This window comes from Phoca vitulina, unplaced genomic scaffold (assembly GCF_004348235.1).
Source record: "Phoca vitulina isolate PV1807 unplaced genomic scaffold, GSC_HSeal_1.0 scaffold98, whole genome shotgun sequence".
NCBI classification, from domain to species: Eukaryota; Metazoa; Chordata; class Mammalia; order Carnivora; family Phocidae; genus Phoca; species Phoca vitulina.
Window position 1 is genome coordinate 1,937,547 of NW_022589801.1, and position 12,120 is coordinate 1,949,666.

Consider the following 12,120-nt stretch of genomic DNA (forward strand, 5'->3'; position numbering starts at 1 on the left):
TAACATCTCCAAGCTAACTATAGGGAATCAAGTATGAAGACTTTTCCTCCTCACCTCTTTTAAATACTATATTCATTCTCTATTGCTGCATAACAAATCACCACGAATTCAGAGGCTTAAAACAATACCTATTTATTATCTCACAGTTCTGCAGGCCAGAAGTCAGGGTGGGCTTGGTTCGAGTCCTCTGCATAGGATCTCACGAGGCTGGAGTCACGGTGTTGGCGGGGCTGGGCTCTCATCTGCTGGAGAAGACTCTAGTTGCAAGCTCCCTCAGTTTGTTGACTGATCAAGTTCCTGTGGCTGTAGGGCTGTAGTTCTGGGTCCCATGGCTGTTGGCGGAGGCCTCTCTCAGCTCCTGACAGGCAACTGCATTTCTTCTCCTGCGGCCCCTCCATCTTAAATCAGCAGTGGTGCCTCGAGTCCTTCTGCTTTGAATCTGACTTATGCTACCAGCCTAAGAAAACTCTGCTTTTAAAGGGCTCACAGGGTTAGATTAGCTGAACATGATTATGGGTGAGATTCATGGCTTCCACCCACACGCAAAAGGGGAGGATCTCATCTACGGTACCTGAAGGTCACCTGGAGAATTCTGGCTACTACAAATACACAATGCCATTGATGAGAGCAATCGCTCCAAACATGCTGTTTCCGTAGTAACCAAACTTGCCTTTGAGGACAGCACTGTTGGGAGACCACCTTTTCGTGACAATAACAGATCGAAAAGAAGCCTTCAGAACGTTGCTGAAGAAAACTTTGCAATAAGGACACCTTCTGATCACTTACTGGTGCAACCCCTGATCTGAAAAGCCGTACCTTTTCCAAAGACCTCTCCGTGGCTGAATTAATACACACATACGTGTCTACAGCCTGCCTGCCAGATCATCCACACGCACTTTTTCCAAAAGCTTTTCAATCTCACTGCCTGAAACCACTGTTCTTGTTTGACGACACGGTAGGAAACCGTGCGTGTGTAAAGAGCACGTGAGACTTAGAGAACTCAGAAATCTGGGGTCTTAGAATCCCAGAAACAGTCCTCAACCTTCTCACCTACAATACTCATCATCTACACTGTGATATATTCTGCAGGTCTGCTTTTATCCTCCTCGTCAGAATTCATTACTCTGGTTTCGCCAATGTCCACATTAGCACTCCTTACACAGTGCTGTCCCAACAGAACCTTCTGCAGTGACAGAAGGTTCTCTATCTGTGCCCTCCAGTCCGGGGGCCACGAGCCACATGTGGCTGATGAGCACTTGAACTGTAGCTAGTGTGACTAAGGAGGTGAAGGTTTTATTAATTTAAACTTAAACAGCCACCATGTGTCTACTAGCTACTGTATAGGACAGCACGGCTCTAGAGTCTGACAGTTTATGTGAAATACATACCAGATGCAAACCAGGTTTCATTTATCTCTATATATTAATAATTAAATACTGGACACCACTGGACACTGTCCCCACTCCCTATTCTGATAAAAGTGGTTCAGTGTCCTCTCGAGGCCAAGTATATCCTTCCCTCAGTCCCAGGTACTCTTCACCTCCTCTACCGTTCTGTCCCCAGACTTCACCCCCCAACTACTCTCAAGGGCTACCCCTACAGTGTCTTGCTTGAGGAAAGCATGGCTGTTTCTAATGGTCTAGAAAGGAAGTGGGGGCAGGGAGAGACCAAGAATGAGATGATTGGGGAGCACCTGCTGCACCAGAAGACAGACAGGAAGGATGAGTTACAGGCCTACCCCAGGAGCTTGAAGCCTGGTTGGTGGGAGAATGTGCGCACACATACACACACACTCGCCAGGAACAACCAAAAACTCGGCAGCTGAGTGCGTATGTAAATGTGTGGCAAGGAACGTAGGGAGTTGAAAAGAAAGGAGTGTGGGCTGGGACAGTTGGTCCCCTCGTCCAGCTCCAGACTGCGCACCTGCCACGTGCCAGGCACTATTCCTGGCACAACTAGGCACTGGTAACACTTCATGGGAGGAGTGTACAAGAGAGTCTGTGAAAGGTGGGTGAGATTTGGCTCAAAGTATTCTCAGGAACAGGAGGGGAGAGCTAAGCCTGGGAGGGGAGACTGAGCAGGAGAACAGGAAGAAGCTGGCTAGTATGGCTCACCAGTCTTAAGACTGAGCAGCCCTCACTAAAGGCAAGGAGGTAACCGTCACCTCCCTGATCTTCAGCGCATGGTCCTTCTCCCCCAAATCAGAGTGGCCTACTGTGGAAGGGAAATGAGAGGACTTCTCAACCCACCCCAGAGCTTTCCCTCCTGACACTTGGCTGGTCTAGCAGTCGGCATGTTCAACAGCTGCCAAAGTTTTATAATGAAAGGTCATTCTTTTCAAATGAAATGGGCCTGTGGGCATCAGGCCAGGGAAATGTGAGGACAAAATAAAAAGTAAATTAAAGAAAGTGAAAAGTAAATCTAAAAAACCCAATAAAAATGTTTCACTAGACTTGGACATAAAAATTATTCATGGCAATGTGTAACTTTTTAATCAAGGAAAGTAACTGACATGATTCCAGTAGGAGTAATGGAAAGAACTGTACCCTATCCATGTTTCCCAACATTTTTCACTCCATCATACTGTACAGAAAACAAGGCTCTCTGGACGCTCTTTGTTCAGCATCCTGGGTAACTGCGGGAAGCTCCTCTAGGCAAGGGGCAACTAGCCGGCACCTCCAGCCCCCAGAGGCCTCAGCCACTGGCTAGTCTGAGAGCTCAGGGGATCAATCTCTGCACATCTCTCTGGAACCCACCTGCAACCCACCGGAACTGATGCTGATCATTTTGGAACTTCTTAAAATACTTTTGTAAAGATCACTGATTGCTAAGGCTGATAGTATTTTTGTTTACAGTAGTAATAACATTTGGAATTGCATGATTAAGAGCAATAAGAACTCTTCAGATATGAATTTACCTGTAAGTTCATAATGCCAACAGAATAAATCATTTTGCAAAAACATACAGCTGCTACAGTACCTCTCCCTAAAAACCAGTATTACAATTTTTTCTGTAAAATTCAATGATTTTGACTCATACAGTAACATTACCTAGAAAACATTTTGTCAGAACTCATTAAATGGGTGTAGATATAAAAGGATCAACAAGAGAGAATGCATCTAACTCATGGATCAAAGACAGATTTAAAAAGAAAAAAGAGTTTGTCATTTTACACATCAGAGGGAATGAGTTGAGTCCATGATAATTTGGGTTGAATGCATGACCCCTGCACATTAAAATTTATCAGACTGATTTTTTACACCATAAACAGCATAATAAAATAACTCTCAAGAAGGACATTGGTCTTTAAAATCTTGGCTTTAAGGAATGACAAATGCCTTTGAAAATATTTTGTTCAGAATCACTGCAATTATAAAAGTACTTCAGTTAAGAAATCAATCTAGAATCATTCTTAAATGGCAGTGCATTTGAAAAATGGCATTAATTTGTAATGTTTGCATTTCCAAAGAAAAATATAGAAAGAACTTAAAAAAGCAAGGTAACTTTTCAAAAAAAGTATTGATTCAAAAATTTACTGCACAAAAATATGTACTTCTTAAATGTTTCTAATAAATTAACTCCATAACATGTTTATGTATATTTATATATTTATATATATATAATCCCTGATAATCTATAAAAGAGGGTCTATAATAGTAAAATAAATGAACTTCAAAAGTACCCCCTTCATAAAATGTATTTAACATTAATTTTTCTCAAATTTAAGGAATGTAACAATATGTACAACTCTTATGTATTAGTATAATACCAAAATAGTACAAGTCATATTAACAGCCTGTCATAACTGTAAAATGTTTGAGTCAAGTTAAAATTGGAGGACAGCTTAGGTTCGAATGAATGCAATTATCCATGGGAGGTTCACTTTCCAAGTGGAAATGACAATCATCTTATCTACAGTAGATTTCACAAGAGGTAGTGTTCAAGTAAAAAAAAAAAAAAAAAAAAAAGGTACATGCTTAACTATCATCTTTAATTAACAAATTCACAGGAAAAAAATGTACTGGTTTCTTAGCAGATGATCAGTTGGTGACTTTTTTAATATGAATCTGAAATACAAAATAATGAGAAGTACAATAAAGGCCTTATGCATGAAATCAAAATGTGGTAAAAAACAAAACAACAACGTACCATCTAAGTTGTGTCACGGATCGCACATACTGTCTTACCTCATTAAGAATGGCCCAAACGGCAGAATTCTGAATAACTGAAAGTCGAAAGGCTGAAATGGGGTTTAGACTGGGATCCACCATTCCTTCGGCAACACCATTCTCAAACTTTCCTTCAAAATAAAAATCAACATGTGTTGGGTAGGCTGAAATCAGCACGCATAAAATATCACAGACTTAAAACAGGGAAGAAAAACACCAAAACACTTCCAGTGGAGGTCGTCAGACACGGCCTGGGTGAATTTTTCCCCTTCTTTCTACTTTTATTCAACGTTCAAATTTCTCATGAAGTGTATGCTTACATTAGAAGCAACCTATTAAGAGAGGCAGAGCTATACTCTTTCTTACTGCAAATTAAATGTAACATTCTATATAGATAGATATATATACCTATATCTATATATATATGTTCTTGCATTAAAATTTTAACATGCAGGTTTTTAACAAAATGTGACTTAACCAAAGTATACTCTGTACCATCGCTCAGTCCGACCCTTTGAGGGTTAAGTCAGTAATAACAAAATTTCAATGCTTTCAGACATACATACAATGGTTGGCCTTGAGCAGGGGCTCAATCTTTATGTATCCTTTCCCTTATCACATCTAGAAGGGATTAAGAAGTGATACCTCCTCCAGGAGGTTCTAATAGAAAACTGCCATTACAAATGACAAGCTGAAAAAGCTCTCCTTAAGGATAGGACCAAGAAGTTCTATAAAAAGGTAGCATGTGCTAGGGGGAGGAGCAAGATGGCGGAGGAGGAGGAGACCTAAATTTCGTCTGGTCCCAAGAATTCAGCTAGATAGGGATCCAACCATTCTGAACACCTACGAACTCAACAGGAGATCAAAGAAAAGAATAGCAGCAACTCTCTGAACAGAAAAGCGACCACTTTCTGGAAGGTCTCTTCTGATTTATTTAGCATATATTTTTCTGGGGTCGTTGTTACCCTGTTAGCATTTTGTTCTCTCATTCATCTATTCTCCTCTGGACAAAATGACAAGACAGAAAAAATCACCTCAAAAAAAAAAAAGAACAAGAGGCAGTACCGACTGCTAGGGACCTAATCAATATGGACATTAGTAAGATGTCAGAACTAGAGTTCAGAATGATGATTATAAAGATACTAGCTGGGCTTGAAAAAAGCATGAAAGATATTAGAAACACCCTTTCTGGAGAAATAAAAGAACTAAAATCTAACCAAGTCGAAATCAAAAAGGCTATTAATGAGGTGCAATCAAAAATGGAGGCTCTAACTGCTAGGATAAATGAGGCAGAACAGAGAATTAGTGATATAGAAGACCAAATGATGGAAAATAAAGAAGCTGAGAAAAAGAGAGATAAACAACTACTGGATCACAAGGGCAGAATTCAAGAGATAAGTGATACCATAAGACAAAACAATATTAGAATAATTGGGATCCCAGAAGAAGAAGAAAGAGAGAGAGGGGCAGAAGGTATACTGGAGCAAATTATAGCAGAGAACTTCCCTAATTTGGAGAAGGAAACAGGCATCAAAATCCAGGAAGCACAGCGAACCCCCCTCAAAATCAATAAAAATAGGTCAATACCCTGACATCTAATAGTAAACCTTACGAGTCTCAGAGACAAAGAGAAAATTCTGAAAGCAGCTCGGGAGAAGAGATCTGTAACCTACAATGGTAGAAACATTAGATCGGCAACAGACCTATCCACAGAGACCTGGCAGGCCAGAAAGGACTGGCATGATATATTCAGAGCACTAAATGAGAAAAATATGCAGCAAGATTACTATATCCAGCTAGGCTGTCATTGAAAATAGAGGGAGAGAGAAAAAGCTTCCAGGACAAACAAGAACTAAAGGAATTTGCAAACACAAAACCAGCCCTACAAGAAATACTGAAAGGGGTCCTCTAAGCAAAGAGAGAGTATGAAGGTTCCTCAAAAAGTTGAAAATAGAGCTACCATACGACCCAGCAATTGCACTACTGGGTATTTACCCCAAAGATACAAATGTAGGGATCCAAAGGGGTACGTGCACCCCAATGTTAATAGCAGCAATGTCCATAATAGCCAAACTATGGAAAGAGCCAAGATGTCCGTCAACAGATGAATGGATAAAGAAGATGTGGTGTATATATACAATGGAATATTATGCAGCCATCAAAAGGAATGAAATCTTGCCATTTGCAATGACGTGGATGGAACTGAAGGGTATCATGCTAAGCGAAATAAGTCAATTGGAGAAAGACATGTATAATATGATCTCACTGATATGAGGAATTCTTAATCTCAGGAAATAAACTGAGGGTTGCTGGAGTGGTGGGGGGTGGGAGGGATGGGGTGGCTGGGGGATAGACATTGGGGAGGGTATGGGCTATGGTGAGCGCTGTGAATTGTGTAAGACTGTTGAATCACAGACCTGTACTTCTGAAACAAATAATACATTATATGTTAAAAAAAGAAAATAGGAAAGGAAAAATGAAGGGGGGGTGGAATCAGAGGGGGAGACAAACCATGAGAAACTATGGACTCTGAGAAACTGAGGGTTCTAGAGGGGAGGGGGGTGGGGGGATGGGTTAGCCTGGTGATGGGTATTAAAGAGGGCACGTATTGAATGGAGCACTGGGTGTTATACACAAACAATGAATCACGGAACACTACATCAAAAACAAATGATGTAATGTATGGTGATTAATATAATTTTTTAAAATGTTGCATGTGCTATATCTAATTTTTCTTGCTGTGAGGAATATTCTTAAAACCACAACAAAATGCTATTGAAAAAGTGACAGAAAAAAAATGGTTTGTTCTTGGCCACATTTCTCTAAGCCAGGAGCTGGCAACCCTTTTCTTATTTATAAAGGGCAGATGGTAAATATTTTGGGCTTTGTGGGCCAAGAGGAAAAGTGAAGATACCAGGTTGGTACTTATACACGGAAAGAGAAAAAAATCTCCACAAAATTTTTATTGATGAAATTCAAATTATAAGAACAACCATGGAGTACTTCTGTTTTTTGTTTTTTGGGGTTTTTTGTTTTTTTGCTAATGCAGGTGTACCAAGGAGAACAGAATTCCTTTTGGGGTGGGGATGGGGTTAACATTTCTGTTACCTGGGATTCAAAATGATCCTCCTCTGATTGTAAAAAAAAAAAAAAAAAAAAGAAAAATCTATTGTAAATGTTCATCTGTTCATGTGGATCCATGAGACTTTATGTATTTTATCTTGAATATTTCACACGGCCTAGATACTGCGAAATACATCAATCCACAAGCACATGATTCTAATGGAGCACATTCATCACGTAGAAGGCATTTATGGAATTCCATGAGGCTCTCCTTGATAGTGGCCTTGTATGTGTCACCACACTGCAAATGAGTCACTTGCAAGCCAAAGTTAGGTGGAAGCTGCTTGATTAGTCTGATATTACTTGGGAGTTCAAATCATCACTGTCATCAGTGACTTGGCTGAAATACAAGGTTTGCATAGAAGTGCTATTTTGTCCTGTAATTTCAGGTTGAATTAAACATTATCAAGTCTGCAGCAAAAACTAACTTTCAAAGAGATAATAGTGGTTAAGGGCAGTTCTCACTGGGAAAAAAATTTCAATCTTGTTCCTGGGCTTAAAAAAAAGTTTTTTTGTTTTGTTTTGTTTTGTTTTTTCACAATAAAATTTATCACTGCTAAGCCCCAGAACTGCTGTGTGGTCCAGCAAGTCACACTGTTCAGTTCCTATTTCTGACAAAAATTCACAGAACTGATCATGGCAGAGTCCATGAGTGAATCAAGTTCACTGCTGATGCTGCTGGGTCAATAAAATGATACATGACAGATTCAAGTGTTTCCTGTAAAGTACCTGATGAATAATAAATAACCATTGGCTTAAGCTTACATTTGCATAAGCTTTGTAAATGTATCCACGCAGCCTTCTTCATACATATCTTCACCACCATTCATTGTAACACATTTCACTTCAGGTTGTATCAATTTTTGTTTTCTCAACTTGTTGGAAAATACTCTTGCCTGTACCTGGTTTGATGCAGACTTTTCAGAGGCCAGTGCTTCAGTCACTTCAACCTTGGCATTGACTCCAAATAACAACCAGGCAGTACCAGGAATCTCTATCAACTCATCAAGAGACGCGGAAATAATTTGCTTTGTTTTTTATGGAAATGACAGAATTGAGCCTATTTTTATTCCAGTGTTACCTTGGTGCAAGAAGATTTTTTAGGCTTTCTTTGTAATGCAGGTCTAGATCCAGTTTCCCACATATAATTATATTTGTTATAATGACTTTGTACACTGAGGTATCTCCAGATATTCTGCACTAGCAGGATTTCTGACAGTGATCTTGCAAATATCCTCATCCAAAAAGGTTCAAAATGCATTAGTGTATCTAAACCCTCACACACACCAATGCACAAAGACCAGGAAAAAAACAAAAACAAAACAAAACAAAAAAGGAGTGTCAAGCACTTGGGAATCAACAAAGAACATTTAGTGATAATCAGGATTAATTTTGAGGAAAATGACACTGTTGGGGTTTTAGAAAGAATAAACAACTGGCATAATGAAATATTTGCAATATTTTTTTCATCTTCTGTGAAGGGATTTGTTTTCCCAACAAGATGTGAATATCTGTTACATAAATAAATATAAGTCTTATAATTACAATAGGGAGGAAAACTTCACTCTATGGTTTAATTTTCTCTTTCCAAACCCCCCCCCTTTTTTTTACATATCCATTTATTTATTTTTATATTATTACTGGTATTCTAGATATTATAATGTACTTCAAGCAATCAGTCTGACTTCAAAAAATTCTATTTTGCCAATTAATAGTCTTACAATGATATACATTTAGTTATCATCTTTCTGCCTTGTGTTCTCTTGTTTTCATGTAGTGTACCCTAAAATATGCTATAAATACCATATCACATTATTAACACTTAGTCAATAGTCTTTGTTTTTTGACTGATATGGTTCTCAATGTCCTCAGTTCTTCAAGCTGTTGGTTGTTGCTGAAAGCCTGATGATCTTAAATAAGTTTATTTTATCCACACATGTATCTTGGCTGCTCCAATTAAATACAATTTAACTCACTATCAGTAATTGGTTTTATTTATTTGGCTAACACCGGAGTTACTCTGACACACACTTTGGTTACAGCCTCACTTGAATTTTTTTATTTCTGTGAAGAAATTCTGCTGTAACAAAATACTCTATGTTAAATATTCTAATTTCCTGACCTCTGCTTTCCTGTGAACCGGGAATACTGTGAGTGCTCAGGATGGTAATGCATTCACATTATGATGCACAGCTGTTGCATGGCGGCATAATAACCACGACGATCTGCCATCTGACTTTGTAAAATATTCCATGTTTTCATAGTGTTAAAAAGCATTGGCATTCAAAGTCCACTTTTATAGGCACTGGTCATTTTTTTTAAAAAAATGTCACAGGATGGTGATGTGCGGGTATGTGTGGCACTTGAAACACGGTCAAATTATAAACGCATCACTGCTATTTGTAGCCCACCGAGTGCCCACTCAAAGCAATCAGAGCACCACGTCAATCTCTACTGCAACTCCATGAACGTCTCTGCTCTTGTAGCATCAAAGCGCACAGATGGTACAGAAATAAGTGAGCATGGTTGTGTGCCAATAAAACTTTATTTACAGACACTGAAATTTAAATTTTTTATAATTTTTACATGTCACAATATATAATTCTTTTTTTAAACCATTTAAAAATAAATAAAAAAAAAATTAAACATTCTAAGCAAAAACAGGAAGTAGGAGAAAAAAACCAACAGGAAGTGGGCCAGATCTGGACCATGGGCTATCGTGTGCAGATTATGCAGTCTATTCTAGAGTTTTACAAAACAATGATTTGGCTTTTAGTAAGGTATGTTCAACTTGAAAATCATACCAGAGAAAACTTGTAATATTTTTTTTTAAAGATTTATTTATTTTAGAGAGAGAATGCACGCATGCAAGCGGGGGCAGGGGCAGAGGAAGAAGGACAAGCAGACTCCACGCTGAGCGTGGAACCCCATGTCAGGCTCAATTCACAACCCTGAGATCATGACCTATCTTTAACTGACTGAGCCACCCAGGTGCCCCAAGAAGACTTGTAGTATTAAACATATCAACTTCCAAAGTAATGTTTTTATTCAAAAGGTATTAATAATCTTATTTCATAAAAGTATGTCCATGTTGGGGCTAGACTGGGGTAGGAAGTATATGCTACAAAGAAGTATTACCGAATTATTGAGTTAGGCAGGGGATTTAGGGCTGAAAAATACCGTGAAACTTACAACACTTTAATGAGGTATCATACTATCATCTGATGAGCTCATTTAATTAGAAAGATAATTACCTAATGATATAACACTTTAAAACACTTTCACCCAGGGGGCACCTGGGTGGTGCAGTCAGTTAAGTGACCAACTCTTGGTTTTGGCTCAGGTTATGATGATCTCAGGGTTGTGAGATCAAGCCCTGTGTTGGGATCTGGGCTCTGTGGGGAATCTGCTTAAGACTCTTTCTCTCCCTCTGCTCCTTCCCCCTGCATTCACCCACACGCTCTCTAAAATAAATAAATCTTAAAACAAAACAAAACAAAACACTTTCACCCAGGATTTTATCCTACAGAAATACTCTCACGTGTCCAAAAAGAGTATATATTGCAGCAAAAACTGCCAACAACCATCCAGCATTAGGTGACTAGCTATATAAATTTTGATATGTTAATAATACATGGGAATACTAGGCAGCCAATTAAAAGAATGAAGAAAGAATACAAAGAATAAAGGCAAACAGAAGATAATGCAGCTAAAGACCTACTTGCATTCCCAATGCAGAGAAACTCTCATACATGTGCAGAATTATTCAAAGGAGCATTGTTTGCAACAGAAAAAACGGAAACAAACTTTATAACCAAACAGGAGAACAGACAGTGATATATTCACCCATGGAAATTTACACAGTAGTGAAAATGAATGAGCCATAGATACATGCATCCACATGGATGAAACCTCATGATGGGGAGGGAAAACAAATTGTAGACTATAGAAGGACGTCATTTCTCTCAAATTTAACAAGTGAAGAAACAGTGTGCATTATTCAGGAATACATCATACACATGTAGTAGAAGTATACACACAAACGGTAACCACAGACCTTAGGACAGAAGATATCAGGGAAGAACAACAGAATTGGCAAACCTTAAGCCAGACACACAGATACTCATTACGTTATTATTTGTATTTTCTGTGCATCTGAAATGTTACAACCTTTTGGAATGTTCATCTTCCATGCGTAATACATAGGTACTTTGGTCAGTGAAAAGATGCAGAACAAAGGTTGTAGAACATGTTATCACTTGTGTGTGACTGTGTGTTTTTAAAGAATATATTCCTATCTTTTTGTTTCTGAACAGAATACGTCTGGACAGGACACAAATCCTTAAAGGAATTGCCACCGGGAAGCACTGGGTAGGGGGGAAAAGAAGAGCGAAGGAGACTTAAGTTTATGTTTTCAAATTTGTGTCTTGACCACGGGCGCCTGTACCCAGCTCTCCAAACAAGAAATTTAATTTTTGTCCTTGACCCAACGGCCTGGTAGGTCAGCATTGAAAGACAGGGAAGAAGGGGGAAAGGAAGGAAGAAATTACTGAAGAGTGACTAGAATTCCCAAATCCTGGCACGGGCCGAGACTTCCAAGGTCACGCCCCACGCGGCCCCCTCCTGCCGCACCCTGACTGCGCGCCGTCCATCCCGTCCTTCCAGTGTTTCTGAAACCAGGCTCTTCACCTCACAACGGGAACTACTAAGTGCCAAGGACAGAGCTTCCTTCTCACTGAGCTCGGCAGTATGGGAAATGCAGTGGGTCAGGACTCAAAGGCCACAGACTCTTAATGTTTTTACTCAGATTCAGATGTTCATGAGTAAT

General features: G+C 39.2%; 2 protein-coding genes across 5 annotated transcripts in view; one reads left to right on the forward strand and one right to left on the reverse strand.

The window, feature by feature from the left end:
* UNC50 (unc-50 inner nuclear membrane RNA binding protein) overlaps nucleotides 1-11,689 on the forward strand; it is a 31,764-nt gene extending 20,075 nt beyond the window's left edge. Inside the window, exon 7 of one of the 2 annotated variants that reach the window (XM_032397338.1) lies at nucleotides 11,609-11,689. The gene's annotated coding sequence lies outside the window, so the exon portion shown is untranslated. Of the gene's footprint in view, nucleotides 1-146; nucleotides 3,401-11,608 lie in introns of those variants that run through there. The other variant, XM_032397339.1, reaches the window with a different exon arrangement.
* MGAT4A (alpha-1,3-mannosyl-glycoprotein 4-beta-N-acetylglucosaminyltransferase A) overlaps nucleotides 3,751-12,120 on the reverse strand; it is a 123,447-nt gene continuing 115,077 nt past the window's right edge. For all 3 annotated transcript variants that reach the window (XM_032397336.1, XM_032397335.1, XM_032397334.1), the window contains 2 exons: nucleotides 4,188-4,300; nucleotides 3,751-4,067 (listed from right to left, as the gene is read on the reverse strand). In XM_032397336.1, the coding sequence (XP_032253227.1) occupies nucleotides 4,041-4,067; nucleotides 4,188-4,300 (140 nt within the window). In that variant the 3' untranslated portion in view covers nucleotides 3,751-4,040. The remainder of the gene's footprint in view (nucleotides 4,068-4,187; nucleotides 4,301-12,120) is intronic.